At 30.2% G+C, this 17,768-nt stretch overlaps 2 protein-coding genes and 1 long non-coding RNA gene across 3 annotated transcripts in view; 1 reads left to right on the top strand and 2 right to left on the bottom strand.

Moving 5' to 3' along the window:
* Positions 1–2,398: 2,398 nt before the first annotated feature.
* On the bottom strand, positions 2,399–2,959 carry LOC139876673 (uncharacterized). Its single transcript, XM_071864071.1, has 2 exons — positions 2,725–2,959; positions 2,399–2,535 (listed from the first exon to the last, which is right to left on the bottom strand). Exons 1-2 carry the CDS (start codon positions 2,957–2,959, stop codon positions 2,399–2,401), a joined length of 372 nt encoding a protein of 123 aa, XP_071720172.1.
* A 5,424-nt stretch (positions 2,960–8,383) lies between these two features.
* LOC139860922 (uncharacterized) lies at positions 8,384–9,795 on the bottom strand. Its single transcript, XR_011763552.1, has 3 exons — positions 9,573–9,795; positions 8,794–8,855; positions 8,384–8,627 (listed from the first exon to the last, which is right to left on the bottom strand). It is a non-coding gene; the product is annotated as an uncharacterized lncRNA (long non-coding RNA).
* A 788-nt stretch (positions 9,796–10,583) lies between these two features.
* The window catches only part of LOC139860906 (uncharacterized), a 30,736-nt gene continuing 23,551 nt past the window's right edge, over positions 10,584–17,768 (top strand). The window contains exon 1 of the mRNA XM_071849363.1: positions 10,584–10,817. Within this exon, the coding sequence (XP_071705464.1) occupies positions 10,712–10,817 (106 nt within the window). The 5' untranslated portion in view covers positions 10,584–10,711. The remainder of the gene's footprint in view (positions 10,818–17,768) is intronic.

The following is a 17,768-nucleotide window of genomic DNA, read 5'->3' as shown; positions in this document are numbered from 1 at the left end:
GACGGGGTTATTGGACTTTGTACCATAATTGGAGTTTGGACAAAAGAATGACACTTGTGGAAATTGGACTATGGGCTATTAATGGGCTTTATATTTGTTTAACTGAATGATAGTTCGTTAATTTAATATAGAGATTTACAATTTGAGGTAATTATAAATAACCACATACACTCGATCGGATACGATGGGCGGGATATTTATAAATACTAATAATCGTTCATTTAACCGGACACTGGGATGGATTAATAGTCAATGGACTCATTAAAACAGGAGTGGATTACATACAAGGACACTTGGTGTAATTGTTAATAGAGTATTAAAACCTTGGATTGCACACAGTCGATAACCTGGTGTAATCATTAACAATGTATTAAAACCTTGTTACAGTTTAAGTCCCCAATTAGTTGGAATATTTGACTTCGAGTATAAGGATAATTTGGCGAGGACACTCGCACTTTATATTTATGACTGATGGACTGTTATGGACAAAAACCAGATGGACATATCGAATAATCCAGGACAAAGGACAATTAACCCATGGTAATAAATTAAAATCAAAACGTCAAACATCATGATTACAGAAGTTTAAATAAGCATAATTCCTTTATTTTATATCTCATCGCACCTTTAATTATCGTACTTTTAATTATCGCAATTTTATGTATCGTCATTTTATTTATCGCACTTTTATTATCATTATTTACTTTACGCTTTAAATTAAGTCATTTGTATATTTAATATTTTACATTAGGTTTTAATTGCGACTTAAGACATAAAATCGACAAACCGGTCATTAAACGGTAAAAACCCCCTTTTATAATAATAATAATACTACTTATATATATATATATATATATATATATACACAAATATAGTTTAAAATAAATATAGCGTTAAATTTAGTTGTATCCCTGTGGAACGAACCGAACTTATTAAGAACTACACTACTCTACGATTAGGTACACTGCCTATAAGTTGTGTATCAAGGTTTAGGTATATCCCATTCTATAAATAAATAAATAACTTGTGTAAAATTGTAGCATATTTAATAGTATTTTGCCATAAAAATATAACTATTTCGTATACACCTCGCATAACATCAATTATCTATATTTATTTACATTTATTTTTATTTACAACAATGGTTCGTGAATCGTCGAGAATAGTCAAAGGTATAAATGAATCTATGTAAACAGTTCAAAATTTTTGAGACTCAACATTGTAGACTTTGCTTATCGTGTCGAGATCATAATAAGATTAAGATTAAATTTGGTCGGAAATTTCCGGGTTGTCACAGCAACAATTCGATTCTTAGACGTTGTAGGTAACCTTACGCCTTCTAGCCATACTACGAATGAATCCCATGAAGAACAAAAAGGCATACCGCAACCAAGCCAACCCTAAATATAATGCCAAATTTCTCAAGCCACAATGCAATAAAAAATAAATGATCCCGGGTTTCGACACCATTGTTGCACACAGGGCAAACGATAGAATCAATATCTATTCCTTTCGCGGATAGGTTCCAACGAACAGGAATACAATCTAAACGGAAACGCCATAAAAAATATTAACTTTACGTGGGATGAATTTAAACCATGCCGTACCAAACTGAGACGAAGGTAGAAGATTACGATCTATTCGTTCCCTAGCTTCTTTAACAGTAATATTACCATCCTTGGTAATACTACACGACCATGCATCAATGTTACTGTTAAGCATAAGCGTACCGAACACCCCCAAGAGAACCGTGAGCTGCTGGTTAGATCGGCCAACAGATATATCACGCACCCATTTGAACTTCCAAGAACCGTTTTCGACTTTACTAGCAATAGATCCGTTCGGTTCGGAATCTAAGTGATAAAGTCTATTGAAACGTGACGAAAGAGGCTCACTACCAATCCATAAATCATGCCAAAAATTAATCAAAGAACCATTCCCAACGACCATTTTAAACGTATCAACCGATAACAAATTATTATGGGAACATTTAAAACAACACGTAACAATATTATTCCAAATACTATTACTCGTGAACATCGTCTTTTCAAAAAAATCGCCATGTAAGGATTTAATGATTTAATTACCTTTACCCACATGTCATTCGGTTTAGATAAGTATCTCCATCTCCACTTACAAAGAAGAGCAAGGTTTAAAGCTTTAAGACTCCCGACATTAAGTCCACCTTTATCGAAAGGAGCAAGAATTTTATCCCACTTAACCCATGGCAATTTTTTTGAAGATGTGTTACCACCCTAAAAGGATCTAGCCCGAATCGATTCAAGATGTTTAAGAATAGTCTCGGGACATTTAAATAAAGACATGAAATAAATCCCGAGACTTCCCATAACCGACTTTACAAAGTTAATCTACCTCCCGATGAAATCAGACTCGCTTTTCAAGTGGATAGTTTTGATCGCAGCTTATCACATAAAGAGTCCCAATTAGCGATTTTGTTCATGTTCGAGCCTATAGGAATACCAAGATACGTAGTAGGAAACGTACCCATCCGAGCCCCCGCAACCGTGGCCAAATCTGAAATCTCATGATCCTCCACACCAATACCGAAAACATGGGACTTAGACACATTTAATTTTAATCCGGAAACTCGGTGAAAAATTTCCAAAATTAAAAGGATTCGATTCAATTCAATAGCTCTCTAATCTGAAAAAATAATGACATCATCGGCATAAATAAAATGAGATAAATGAATGTCATTCATACCAATTTTAATCCTGCGAATAAAACCGATATCCATAGCTCGATCGAAAGCAAGGTGAATGCCTTCCATAACAGTGATGAATAAATAAGGACTCAACGGGTCACCCTGTCTCAAACCCCTTTTAAGCGTAAACTCACGAGACGGGCTACCATTAACCAAAACCGAAGTCTTAGCTAAGAACGGGCAACCCTTAATCCAAGAACACCACTTATCACCAAAATCAAGAGACGAAAGCATAAATAAAATATATTCCCAATTAACAGAATCGTAGGCTTTTTCGAAGTCTACTTTAAATAGTTTGAATCGTAGGCTTTTTTATGTAATTGATCCAATGTTCTTAGCCGCTTAAATTTGTTTCCTTAAGCTCTAAAAGGGTTGGGTCAAATTTTAAAAATACAAATTTCTAATGTGTAAATCTATTCAATTAAATGTTCTAAATTTTTTTTTCATTGGTGTCAATTGACACCACACTTCAATAACTGGCAATGTTAATGTGTATAGTGAAACTATATATGATTGTAAACGATTTTCAATCGTAATGTACAAATCATTTTTACTATTGAAACTATATTAATATAAATCGTTTTCTATAGCAACTCGCATGACATCTCTCCGCTCGTTTGTCCTAATAATAACTTAATAACTAAAATAATACTCGTTATAAGAATCTATATATATGGAGTATAACATCATTTCATCATTTTTACTTAAAAACATTCAACAGATTTTTTTAAGAAGATGAATGACATCTTTTATGTATCACAAAATTTCCAGTGGATCCCCCATAACAAAACACATGGATTTGATCATTGACTACAATAATTTTTAGTAGGTCCCACAATGAAACCTACCATCTCTATTATTGGAGCCAATTACCATTTTGTGCTAATTTTTATTTGCATGTAAAAAAGTGTGTATCTTTTTAAATCCTATTCCTATTCGCATCCTATCTCTCCTATTTTGTTTTTATTCTCGCGTACTTTCTTCTCTTTCTTTTTAAATGAATTTAACCATCTACTACGTACTACTGTACTACGTATTTATCTGTATCCCATTTAGCTAATTAGATCTTATTCCGTATTTTATTACTTCAAAGGAATTTTAGCTTTAAAAGCCCGCGGAATTCATTTGCAGACAGTTTTGTTTTTTCAGCGAATAAAAGAACAAATATATATTAAATGTGATCAGCAAAATTCATATACCTCAATCTATTTATCTATTTATATCTTATATAATAGGGAGTTTACGCTCAGGTCATCGTTTGCTTTTAAGAGTTGTAACATGTTCTTTCGAAGTTGTAACATGCCTTTAAAAATAAATCTGATGATGTCATGCTTTTAATAATTTAATAATAGTATTGAATTGAATTAGAATTTAAAATAACTTCACGAAGCTTACAGAGTACACCTCTATTTTTATTTTTTTATTTAATTTTGATTATAAACAGCTTCTAGGAGAAGCTTTCTACAACTGTTTATTACTATGTAAACTCGATTTAGAGGTAGATGAACAACTTCATTAGTTTTATTCTTTCTCCAATCACTTATTCTTCATTCGAATTGTACCACTAGAAAATATTCATTCAGGTACCATTTGTAAGTCATTATGTGAGTGCTTCTTTTATGTCTTTAAGGTTTTTGTTGCTTTCTACATCTTGATGTATTCTTGACGGTATAATTTTGTTTCAGATTCAATTAGAATGCGGTATTAAATCAAGATGTCTCCCGATTCAGAAGGTAATATTGTAAACTCTGGTTCGTTATACAAAGTGTTCAACAAAGAAATTTTCATCAAAATCAACTAATCTTTTCCAATTTTCTTATCAGGTGACGTTTTAATTTTGAAACTAAGTTAGGGTTTTAACCAATTCATTTTATAATTGAAGGTGTTTTTCATAGCTTGGAAGGCGAGATCTTCACACATCAGGTGACGTTTTAATTAAACTCTATTGATTGCAATTAGGGTTTTAAACTCTGTCGATTTTGTTTTCTTAAGTAGATTTTTGTAGATTAAGAATCAGAATCGTAAGGAAATATTCAAGGTAATTTAAAATGTTTTTTTTTTTGTTTACATTGACTATGAATATCTTACTTTATATAACTTTCTTATGTAATGTTATGGTTAAAGGTGATATGGCCTTTGTAGGATTCAGCACTGATATGGAAATGAAAGCTGTGAGTTTCAAATTCAGTTTTGTTAGTGTATGGTTTCAGTGGTTTATTTTAGGGTTTCTCTTCAATAAATTTTGATTAATTCATCTTAAGTTTCAATTGTTATTTATGTGGTGTTTGATGTAAATTATGATGGTGAGTGCAGGCAATGAAAAGTTTGGCGATTTTTTTAAGTTGAAAAGTGTTTAAGTTTATATAGTTCCAGGTATCTTGACTCATTTACTAATAAACAAGTCAAGTGATTTAAGATTTATGTTGTCATAACTAATTTGTTAGTTAACTGGATAATAGTAAAATATGGGTTATACATGGATTCTGTTTTGTATGGATTTATGTTATTTTGTATATTTAAACTATTATACGTTGTTCAAATTATGACTGCATATCTTTTTCGCCTACTAATTTTGTATACATAGACTCTGTTATGACTCTGTTATGTGTATATATATATATATATCAAATGTCAATATGCTAATATGCTAATGACAACATTGTGTGTGTTTAATAGTAGTAGATTAAGTAAATCATAGTAGCGATTAATTAGAAGTGCCTTGCGTTTGATTACTTGGATCTATAAAAAATAAAGCTTAGTATTAAAGTAATGCTAAATCGTGATATAATTTGTATAATGTTGAGGGTAGGCGCCTTATGTATGATTAATGTTTATCCGATATTCTGATGCAATGAGTTATTCTAAGTAATTTCAAGGATGAATTTTGGTCTAGGATATCAACCATTATATAAAAAAGTGTATAAGCATGCTGAAGTTAAGGTTGAGTTCATGAAACGCATTTAATGAGTTACTTTTGGTGCACCTTCAGGTAACCTAAATCATTATACTATCAATGACTCTAAGTTACACTTAGTTCTTTTGCCAACTATATATTGCTTGACACTATAGATACTTTCAGTTTCTTTTCTTTTCTTTTTTTCTTTTTTTTTTGCTGCTTGCATAGAGGTTGTTTATTAAATCTTGATTTGATGTTTTTGAAACTGAATTTGTCACTATTGCTATTAGAATAAGGTGTATAATGAAAATGAAGTTCTGAATGCCTATTATTTTTTTCTTTTTTCAGGAACTACTTTGTGTCCAACGGTAACAATTTATTGGACTAATTGGGTTTTATGGCTTTGCAAGCTAGCAAAAGTATTTATGCACATATAAAAGCTTACTGGGTGTAAGTTGTATGTTTTAAGTTGTGGCCACAAGGGTGTGTGTTACTTTAGCTTTATAATATTTTTGTATGTGATAATATGTACATAGACATATACTATACAAGTATTGAGCCTGTTACACTAATAATGTGGTAATGGTGGTGATGGTGTATGTTCTAAGTACTAATATAAAAAAAAATTCAATGTTTTGATTTGGTCAATTTGTTGGAGCGTTAATACTTTGATACTGTAGTATGTGAGAATTTTGCTTAAGATATGCAATTTGTTTTCTTTATATAATTTTTGGTACAAATATTTTTAAACAATACTATTATGAATCAGATATCAGATATATAATATATAATGGAAAAAACCTTGACCATAATTAAATGCATATGTTAGGGATAAGAATTGGTTCTGAATAGTAGTTATTATCCCCTACTTTCATGTGTGTATATCTGTTGTAGAGTTAGAGTCACTTAAACCAAATGTCTTAACACAAATATGCACAAAGGAAATATTATGTAATCAAGCATAATGCTATACATTAGTATGGTTGTGTACCACGAGATATTCCATCTAGAGTCACAAATAGTATAAACATTTTATAATAAACTATATATATTATAAATATTTAAATTTTTAACCAAATACGGTGTAATAAATATTAATTAACGGGTCAATGACACTAAAATTATAATGTAGATTATTAGTCAAACCCGTGAATTTACGGGTCAATGAACTAGTTAATTATTTATAACATAGAATAGTTTAGTTAATCTGCTATGTAATTTCACAAATTTATTCTTAACTATAAAGATATTTATATGGCTGGCCCAAGCATACAAGTATACAACCTCCACCAAATGTTGTTATCTATGAGACTAGTAGTTTTGCTGAGAAGTGAAAAAGAAGACTCGCAAAGATGGATAATCGTGATCCAGATCAGTTGAGTAGATGTGTGATTTGCCGAATTGCCGCCAAAGTGGTCATAACAAGAAAACGTGTGCGAATTATGGACTTGGATTGAATGTATTGTAATCGATCGGTTGAAATTAAAATTTGTGGTATTGTTACTTTTATATGTTTTGCATCTTTTATTAATATTTCTGTTGTAAGGAATTATTTTCATATGATAATTATAATTGAGCAGTGCTCGCTAGACGGTTGTTTCAAATCCGTCGTTTTTTTAAGGTTTGAGTCATTTGGTCTATTTGTTTTGACCATGCATAATAGACCATGATAGTTTTTTAGAGATACAGACAGTGGCGGATCCAGAAAAAATTTTCACCGGGGGCAAAAAAAAATTTAAAACGTAAGGAATTTTTTTTTTTTGACAAAATATAGAGTTTTTTGAGCAAAATTTAGAGGCTTTTGAGCAAAATACGAAGGTTTTAGGGTAAAATATGAAGGTTTTGGGGCAAAATATGAAGGGTTTGGGGCAAAAATTTTTTTCACCTGGGGCAAAATCGAAAAACCGAAAAAATTTACACTAAAATTTTGAAATCGTCGGGGGCGGCTGACCCCACTTGACCCCCTCTCCCTCCGCCCCTGGATACAGAGTACCAATTGTTTTAAGAACTAGAAAAAAGGTCTGCCACTTCGTTGGCCAAAACACGAATAAAAAAGGGGAAAAAATATTAAACAAAATACCGTTCATCGGCTCCGGGTACTGTTCATCGGCTCAGTGGTACGGCTCAGTTTACTGCTCATCGGCTCAGGGCTCGGCTTACTATTCATTGGAGGAGCCTGATATACTTATTGAAAATGAAAATGAAAATGAAAATGAAAATTGTTAGAAGTTGTGAATAGGAAAAAAAGAAAATAGAAAAAGAAAAGAGATGAGAGAGAAACGCATGTGTTAGAAATATGCATGCACTTTTATATCTTTTCCTTTGACAAAAATTTTCAATTGTTAAAGAAATTTTCAATTGTTAAAGGTTTGTGTCAATATTAGATATGTAAATTTAATTATAAACTATCGCAACATTGCTTAATTTGTATAACAGAACTATATTTGTTGTAAACGATTTCAGTAGCAATGCACGGATCATTTTTACTACCGAAACTATGCTTATTATATAATACTAGATTTATGAGCCCGTGCGTTGCACGGGGACTCATTCGTTTATATTGTATAGTTCATTAGAAACGTTTATTCAACCATCACCATATTTTTTGTCTTCGCTGTATTTTACAACCATTCCAATCAAATCTGGAAAAAAAAAGTACAAATAAAGTATACATAAGTGTTAAATGAAATTTATGGTAGGTCAAAAATTCATCCTAACAATATTAGTACCTGCAGTTTTTCCTTGACTTATTTTATCAGGTAGTAGATCAGCAAAAGGCAGAAATTTGAAACCATGATGACCATTTCAGTCATTTGTTTCTAGTGGCATGACAACCTTTTTGTCATTGATCATCAGCTTTGAATCATGGGTCCAATGTGTGGTCCTTCCTTTAAATGGATTATTGTTGACAAATGCACTTTTTAGTATGTAATGATTTTGTTCTTTCAAAACATTCTCATATTTTGGCTTCAAAATATGTTTGATAGTTACACCAATACGTTCACCCTGATGCGAAGATGATAAAAATCTTGTAAACTAAATGGGAATATACTCAGTTCAAGAGAAATAAACATATATATCAGCATATAATGCTTATGATGGTGCAAGACAAAGTTATAGAATTATACTACGTATTTGTTTAACCTTTAGTTGTAAAATAAATGATGAATACCTCATCATCGCATACAATTAAGTCCAGAAAAGATCTGCCTTGATCAAAATTCTTGATTGTAACTGTCTCCATATATAGCAGTTTAACCCAGATGTTTACAAATGGTTTTTTTGGGCTGAGTGCCTTAATCAATTGCAAGTTGGTAGTCATGTTATTGTGGACTATTGAGAATGAGAATGAGAATGTGAGAGTATTAACGTGAAACTCGATTTGTAAAATTGTGAGAAACTTAGTAGGGTTCGAAGGATATATATATGCAAAAAAAGAAAACTGTCGACACTAAAATTAGGAGAGTAACACATGATTGCTAATTAATAGGGATTCAGTTGATAAAATCTAATTTTTTTCGGAATTCTGGAGACATGGAAAACGCGGAAACACAACTGTAATTGGGATTTGAAATTCAAAATAAGTTTATCCTAATCGTAACTGATTTTATTTCCGTTTATAAATCATTATTGTAAAAAAAAAAATACCAAACACATAACGAATTTGATATTCAAATATTTGATAGGAATAACATTTTTTTCTAACCTTTAATTACGAAATATTCAAATATAACAATAAAATCACAAAAAAAAAAAAAAATTAATCATTTGCATATCCTTAATCACATTTCACATTATCAAAAACATGAATAATCAGATGGACTAATAATACGTGAATAATTATTGTATTGAACCACCATAGCAAGTAACTGATTAACACAAAACATTTAGAAAATTAAAAAATTATAACTGGTAAACATAAAACAAATACGAAAAAGATTAAAAGCATACCAGCCATGAAGTGGTTCAGTCGCTGAACAGAAGAAATAGTGATTAAATCTTGAATACCAATTATTCGTTTTTTGATTCTATTGTAATTAAATTAAAAGATATCATCTTGAACTCCACGAACTTTTGAACTTCAATTTTTCGTTTTTGGGTATCGTAATTTGGGAATAAATTGAACAAAATCTGGCAAACGATTTGCGATCAATTTGGAGTATCGGGTGTTGAAAGTAAATCGGAAAACAATTAGCAGACGATATCCATTAATTAATTGTTATTGATCATTGATTCAGTTTACAAATTAGGGTTTCGTATTTTTGTTGTGGAAGAGAACGACCGATTAACCTGGCTTTTTTTTTATTTATTTTTTATTAAGGTGTATTTAGAGGTTAATTACTTGAGACACGTGGCAGCCCGTGAAAATTAGAGGGAAAATAATTTTAATTGTACGATGAATGAGAAAACAGATAAATGCTCTGGTGGACTGTCTGGTTGACACGTGGAATTAGTCTACCGGATTAGTAATATAGAGGATATAAAATCGTTTTTCATAACAACTCGCATAACATCTCCCCGCTCGTTCGTCCTAATAGTAACTTAATAACTAAAATAATACTCGTAAGAAAAATCTATATATATATATATATATATATATATATATATATATATATATATATATATATATATATATATATAGGGAGTATAACATAATTTTTTTCATTTTTAGTTAAAACACCATTAAAGTATTAAACACATCTTTTTAAGAAGACTGAACGACATCTTTTGTGTATCACAAATTCTCATTTTCAGTGAGTCCCCCAGTGACACAACACACAGATTTGACCATTGACTACAATAATTTTTAGTAGGTCCCATACCATCTCTATTATTGTTATCTACTTGTACAACAATTCTCATTTTCACTTTAAGTTTCACCTTCATCTTTCATCTTTCACCTCTTAAATTTTCACTTTATATATCACCTACCAAATCAACATCTTAAATTTTCACATTCTATATCACAAACCAAATCATCCATCCTAAATTTTCACTTTATAACCTCTTACCTTTAACCATTTAGTGCAACACTTTTCATTTTTAGTTTCAACTTTGATTGTCTCTACTGCAATCTTACTCCTATAAACATGAGATATATAAAGATCCATAAAGTAAATCTTCAATGGTATATGATCCAACATCATTCAGTTATAATAGCAATCAATTATGACGTGCTCTTGAACTTTAAAACAGGTATTAATATAACGTCTTAAAAATATGCATATATTGAGTATTTATTTTCTTTTTGTTGATTTTGAAATTTCTTACTATAATTTGAGTTTGTTGTTTGTTTAATTCTTGTTCATTACAAACGTTCGTTGTGATGTTTAAGAGTTTGATACATTAAAGTAAGATTTTACAGGTTAAAATGATAAACTCTAAAAAAACAAAAAACTTTCTTCTTAAAGTATCATGTAAAAAAAAAGGTACCATACTAGGGTATCAAGAGCTGTTGTTTAGTCCAGTATGCTACAAGATGTATCTTTTTGTTATGTTTAATAGGGGTTTTTTTATACTCCCTGGGTTTTGTAACTTTTATCCTTCATCTTTTTGATGAAAGGATTCATATATTTAATTTCTTTTTTTTTTTTGCCAAAAAAAAAAATGTTATATACATAGAACTACAGAAATATGAAGAGTATAATAGGCGTAGAATAGCAATAGTAATAGCAATAATAAACATTTGGATTTATATATAATCGTTAAAATATTATACTATTTTTTTTTTGTTTATCTAAAGGTAGTATTCCGTAAAAGTTATCAAATTTTAATAATAGATTTTCTAAAAAAAATTACAAAGCTTTGTATCGTGCCTTGCAACTCTATATTACAAATGGAAATTGAGTAAAATTTACAAATACATAACATAAAACATACTGAGTATTTATTATGAACTATAATTATTGAGATAAATTAAGCATAAAACTTAAAAATTCTTAAGGTTAATATATTAGATTGTGTATAATGATAAATGAAATTTAGGAATGCAAACTTGATAGATCGATAATCATGAAAATCTCAAAGACGGATTGAAAACAATTGTTTAAGAATGTTGATAAGAATGAAATCTAAAAGCCAAAATCGAAAACAACCGATCGTTTCTCTCTCTCTATATATATATATATATATATATATATATATATATATATATATATATATATATATATATATATATATATATATATATATATATATATATATATATATATATATATATATATGAGCATGATCAATGGGGACGTAACCAAATAAAAGTCAATCTGCACAAAATAAAAGTCAATCTACAAAAAAAAAAAAAAAAACCTCAGAAAAAGTCAATCTGAACGCAGATTGACTCAATCTACACTAAAAAAGTCAATCTGCACAGAAAAAAAAATCAACCTGCACGAAAATTGACTCAATCTGCACAAAATAAGTCAATCTTCACAGGGAAAAAAAGTCAATATGCAAAAAAAAAACTGCAAAAAAAGTCAATCTGCACAAAAAAAAAGTCATATCTGCACAGAAAAAATAAAGTCAATCTGCAAAAAAAAAAATTGTCAATCTGCAGGAGATTGACTCAATCTGCACGAGTTCCGTGGGTTCTCTACTACCTTTGGTTCTCCATGGATCCTCACCATATATATATATATATATATATATATATATATATATATATATATATATATATATATATATATATATATATAATTATATAATGCTAAAAACGAACATATATTTCATAGCATTATCCCTCAAGAAAGACAAGCTTTTAGTTGCAATTGTTCTATTTACAAGTGATATTCGTTTAAATAATAAAAGGTGAAGACAAAAGACAGATTCGACGAATTGAAGACGCAAACGACCAAAAAGCTCAAAAGTACAAAATACAATCAAAGAGGTTCCAATTATTGATAAGAAACGTCTCGAAATTACAAGAGTACAAGATTCAAAACGCAAACTACAAGATATTAAATTGTACGCAAGGACGTTCGAAAATCCGGAACCGGGACATGAACTCTCAACGCTCGACGCAACGGACCGAAAGTTACAAATTAATTATGTATATAAATATAATATAATATAATATAATATATAATTAATTATATAAATTATATATTTATATTATATTTATATTATTAAAATCCGTCGGCAAACAAAGATCCAAAAGCTGTGAGCTGGATCCGATCTCTCCGCGACTCGCGGAGTTCTAAGACCAAAGGGGCTACGACTCGCGGAGCCCCAAATTCTGAAACTGCCTATAAAAGCCAACGCATTTGATCCGTTTTAAATATCCTAAATCTCTCTATCTATATGTAAACGTATATATATATATATATATATATATATATATATATATATATATATATATATATATATATATATATATATATATATATATATATATATATATATATATATATATATATATATATATATATATATATATATTTAATTTTAATTTTAATTTTAATTTTAATTTCTAATAATAAGGGTATGTTAGCGAATGTTGTAAGGGTGTAAGTCGAAATTCTGTCCGTGTAACGCTACACTATTTTTAATCATTGTAAGTTATGTTCAACCTTTTTACATTAATGTCTTGTAGCTAAGTTATTATTATGCTTATTTAATCCGAAGTAATCATGATTGGCTAAAAATATTTAAATTTGGGTAATTGGGCTTTATATCATAATTGGGGTTTGGACAAAAGAACGACATTTGTGAAAATTAGACTATGGGCTATTAATGGGCTTTATATTTGTTTAATAAATGATAGTTTATTAATTTTAATATAAAGATTTATAATTGGACGTCCCTATAAATAACCATATACACTCGATCGGACACGATGGGCGGGATATTTATATGTACGAATAATCGTTCATTTAACCGGACACGGGAATGGATTAATAGTCTATGGAATTATTAAAACAGGGGTGAAATTATGTACAAGGACACTTGGCATAATTGATAACAAAGTATTAAAACCTTAGGTTACACGCAGTCGATAACCTGGTGTAATTATTAAACAACGTATTAAAATCTTGTTACAGTTTAAGTCCCCAATTAGTTGGAATATTTAACTTCGGGTATAAGGGTAATTTGACGAGGACACTCGCACTTTATATTTATGACTGATGGACTGTTATGGACAAAAACCAGACAGACATATTAAATAATCCAGGACAAAGGACAATTAACCCATGGGCATAAAACTAAAATCAACACGTCAAACATCATGATTACGGAAGTTTAAATAAGCATAATTATTTTATTTCATATTTAATTTCCTTTATTTTATATTTAATTGCACTTTTATTTATCGCAATTTCATTATCGTTATTTACTTTACGCTTTAAATTAAGTTATATTTATTTTTAATATTTTACATTAGGTTTTAACTGCGACTAAGTTTTAAAATCGACAAACCGGTCATTAAACGGTAAAAACCCCCTTTATAATAATAATATTACTTATATATATTTGTATTTTTATAAATTAAAACTAATATAGCGTTAAGCTTTGTTTAAAGATTTTCCTTGTGGAACGAACCGGACTTACTAAAAACTACACTACTGTACGATTAGGTACACTGCCTATAAGTGTTGTAGCAAGGTTTAAGTATATCCATTCTATAAATAAATAAATATCTTGTGTAAAATTGTATCGTATTTAATAGTATTTAGTTGTAAAAATAAAGCTATTTTATATACACCTCGCATAACATCAAGTATTTTTGGCGCCGCTGCCGGGGAACGCCGAAGCGAAACGCCACACACATAAAAAAATTTTTTATTAAGTTTTAATTAGTTTTTGTAAAATATATACTTTTTAAATATTAAAAAAATATAAAAAATTAAAAACTGAAAAAATATATATAAAAATCTATTTTTAAGATTTTTATAAAATTATAAAGTATTTCTATTTTTATTTTTATTTTTAAAACATAAGTTTTTATTTAATTTATATAAATATTTTAGTTAATTATTAAAACAGAAAATATAAAACAGAAAAATATAAAAAAAATATAATAAAAACTGAATCTGTCGAAACTTGACCTGTCTCTTTTGAACCTGCAATCTCCGCGACTTGCGGAGGTATTGAACTGGGTTCACCATGACTCGCGGAGCCGCCCAGACAGGTCACACAGAAACCCTAACAGCATTAAATACGGAGTAATTATTATTATTATTTTTTTATTATAACCCTAATTAAGTTAGTGTATTAATTTAATTAGTAATTAGTTTTTATTATTATTTTGTTTAATTAGTTTAAATAAGTTATAAAATTAATAGTTTTATTAAATAAATAATATAAAAATAATATTTTTATAAAAATTGTAATTTTTACAACTTTTAGTTTATTTTTATTTTTTGTCCCTTTTTATTTGTTTTTAGCGTAATATTTGTATTTTTCGTTCGTATTTAGTTTTAAGATATAGTTTTTGCCATAGTTAATTTTATTTCTAGATTTTTAGGCTTTGCCGTAAAATCCCTTAAGTGCTTTTTCTTTGGACTAAGATCTAGGTGCTTTAGAATTTTGCGACGCCGTTCTAAGTTTTTAGTTCCTTTTTAAGATATTGCCATTTGGGATATAGTTTTACTTGTAAGCTTTAATATTTTTAGACGCAACTTTTAATTCTTAGTTTTTAGTTCCTTTTTAAGTTTCAACACGCTACTTTCTTATTTTTATTTTTCGACGCCTTTTTACCTATGTATCAATTATCACTCCAATTAGTAATCTCAATTTGCAATTTTAATTTTAAGTTAGTGATAATAATAAGGTTGGGTTAGTCGAGTGTTTTTAAGTTTTATAAATCACTCTTTTTCTTTCTTATTTTTCGACGCCTTTTTTTTTCAACCCTTTTCTTTTTCGACCTTTTCCGACGCGCTCTTTTTCTTTCTTATTTCTCGCTCTTCTAGTTTTTAGGACTTAGAATTTTCTCTATTTCTTATCTAAAACTTCTTAAAATTACGAAAATTTATTTTAAGTGGTTAAATTAATAGACATCAAAATTTCTTGGTTCGTAGTAATAGTTGGATTTGTACGTGGACCGGGTTATTGGAGCCAAACAGTACTCAATTATATTGAGACCAAACGAATCCTGCCCCTCTGCTGCATCTTTTGGCTATTCGAAACGTGGGCAAAATCAGAAAAGTCTATTAATTGGATAACTTATATAATTTTTCTTTCCTTTTAAAAACTAATAGGATATTCAGTGAATGCACCGAGCAAGACGTTCACCACCTTTTGTACGTTCACCACCTTTTGTACGTTCACCACCTATCGCCGTTGATTTTCCTTTAGAATCGTCATCCAGTCGACCAGTTACTCCAATTCAAATTTCCGATAATCCATTTTTTGAACCCGATCTCACAATTGAGAATCCGGAGAATATTCAGGGACAATTCATAGATCCTGAACCACTAATCTTTCCTCCGGAACCACCAATCATTCAAACAGAGATTGTTGAGGAACGAACCATTAAATCAGAATCCTCTAGTGATTCAGATTCAACAATTCGATCATGGAAAATCTGGAACCTCTAAGTATGGAAGATCGAATGAGAGCTAAACGCACTGGCCAAGGTCACGCAATTTCTCATCCTGACATTAATGCGCCAGATTATGAAATCAAAGGACAAATTCTACATATGGTGACTAATCAATGCCAATTTAGTGGTGCGCCGAAGGAAGATCCAAATGAACATCTTCGTACCTTTAATAGGATCTGCACACTATTTAAAATAAGAGAAGTTGAGGATGAACAGATATATCTCATGTTATTTCCCTGGACTTTAAAGGGAGAAGCCAAAGATTGGTTGGAATCGTTACCTAAAGGGGCGATTGATACATGGGATGTTTTAGTTGAAAAATTTCTTAAACAATTCTTTCCGGCATCTAAAGCTGTAAGACTTCAAGGAGAAATTGTTACGTTCACACAGAAGCCAAATGAAACTCTATATGAGGCGTAGACAAGATTTGGAAAGTTATTAAGAGGATGTCCGCAACATGGTTTAGACACCTGTCAAATAGTACAAATATTCTACCAAGGATGCGACATCACTACAAGGAAAGACATCGATATAGCAGCTGGTGGTTCTATTATGAAGAAAACAGAAACTGATGCTTACAAAATTATTGATAACACTGCTTCCCACTCACATGAGTGGAACCAAGAAAAAGATATCGTTAGATCATCTAAAGCAGCTAGAGCCGATTCTAGCCATGACTTAGATTCCATTTTCGCAAAGATAGATACTGTCGAGAGACGAATGGAAAAGATGACTAAAGATATCCACTCAATACGAATTAGTTTTGAGTAGTGTGGAGGACCACATTTGACAAAAGATTGTCTCAGTATTAAACTAACAATGGAACAAAGAGAGAATATTTCATACATAAACCAAAGGCCTGGAAATAATTATCAACCGACAAGACCGATTTACAATCAAAACCAGAATTATAACCGAAATGTTCCATACAACAACCAACAAGGTCCAAACAATCAACAAGTATCCAATAATACTTACAATCAGCAAAGACCTAATTTTCAAAACAAACCACCACAAACCGATGATAAAAAGCCGAATTTAGAAGATATGATGACGAAGCTAGTTGAAACTCAAACGCAGTTTTTCACATCTCAGAAACAAACCAATGAACAAAATGCTCAAGCATTTAGAAATCAACAAGCTTCTATTCAAAATTTAGAACAAGAAGTAAGTAACCTAGCAAGGTTAATAGGTGAAAGAAAATCGGGAAGTTTACCTAGTGATACAAATGCTAACCCCCAGAATGAAACAACTAAAGCCATTACCACAAGAAGTGGTACAACACTTAAACCACCTGAAATACCTGTAATTTCTGATGAAGCTATTCCTACTCCACAAGAACAACAACCTGAACAAGATAAGGAAAAAGAACCGGTAGTTGAAAAGGTTAATGAAGATAACACAGTTAAGGCTAAACCTTATGTTAAACCATACCAACCACCACTTCCTTACCCGAGTAAAATGAAAAAAGAGAAACTTAAAGCCGAGCAATCCAAATTCTTGGATATGTTTAAACAGATAAATGTAAATCTTTCTTTCATTGATGTAATTTCAGGAATACCTAGATATGCTAAATTCTTGAAAGATCTAATCTCAAATAGAAAGAAAAT

Source organism: Rutidosis leptorrhynchoides, chromosome 1, assembly GCF_046630445.1.
Source record: "Rutidosis leptorrhynchoides isolate AG116_Rl617_1_P2 chromosome 1, CSIRO_AGI_Rlap_v1, whole genome shotgun sequence".
NCBI lineage: Eukaryota > Viridiplantae > Streptophyta > Magnoliopsida > Asterales > Asteraceae > Rutidosis > Rutidosis leptorrhynchoides.
Note: the sequence above shows the minus strand (reverse complement) of the source record. Positions and strands in the feature narration are given on the sequence as shown.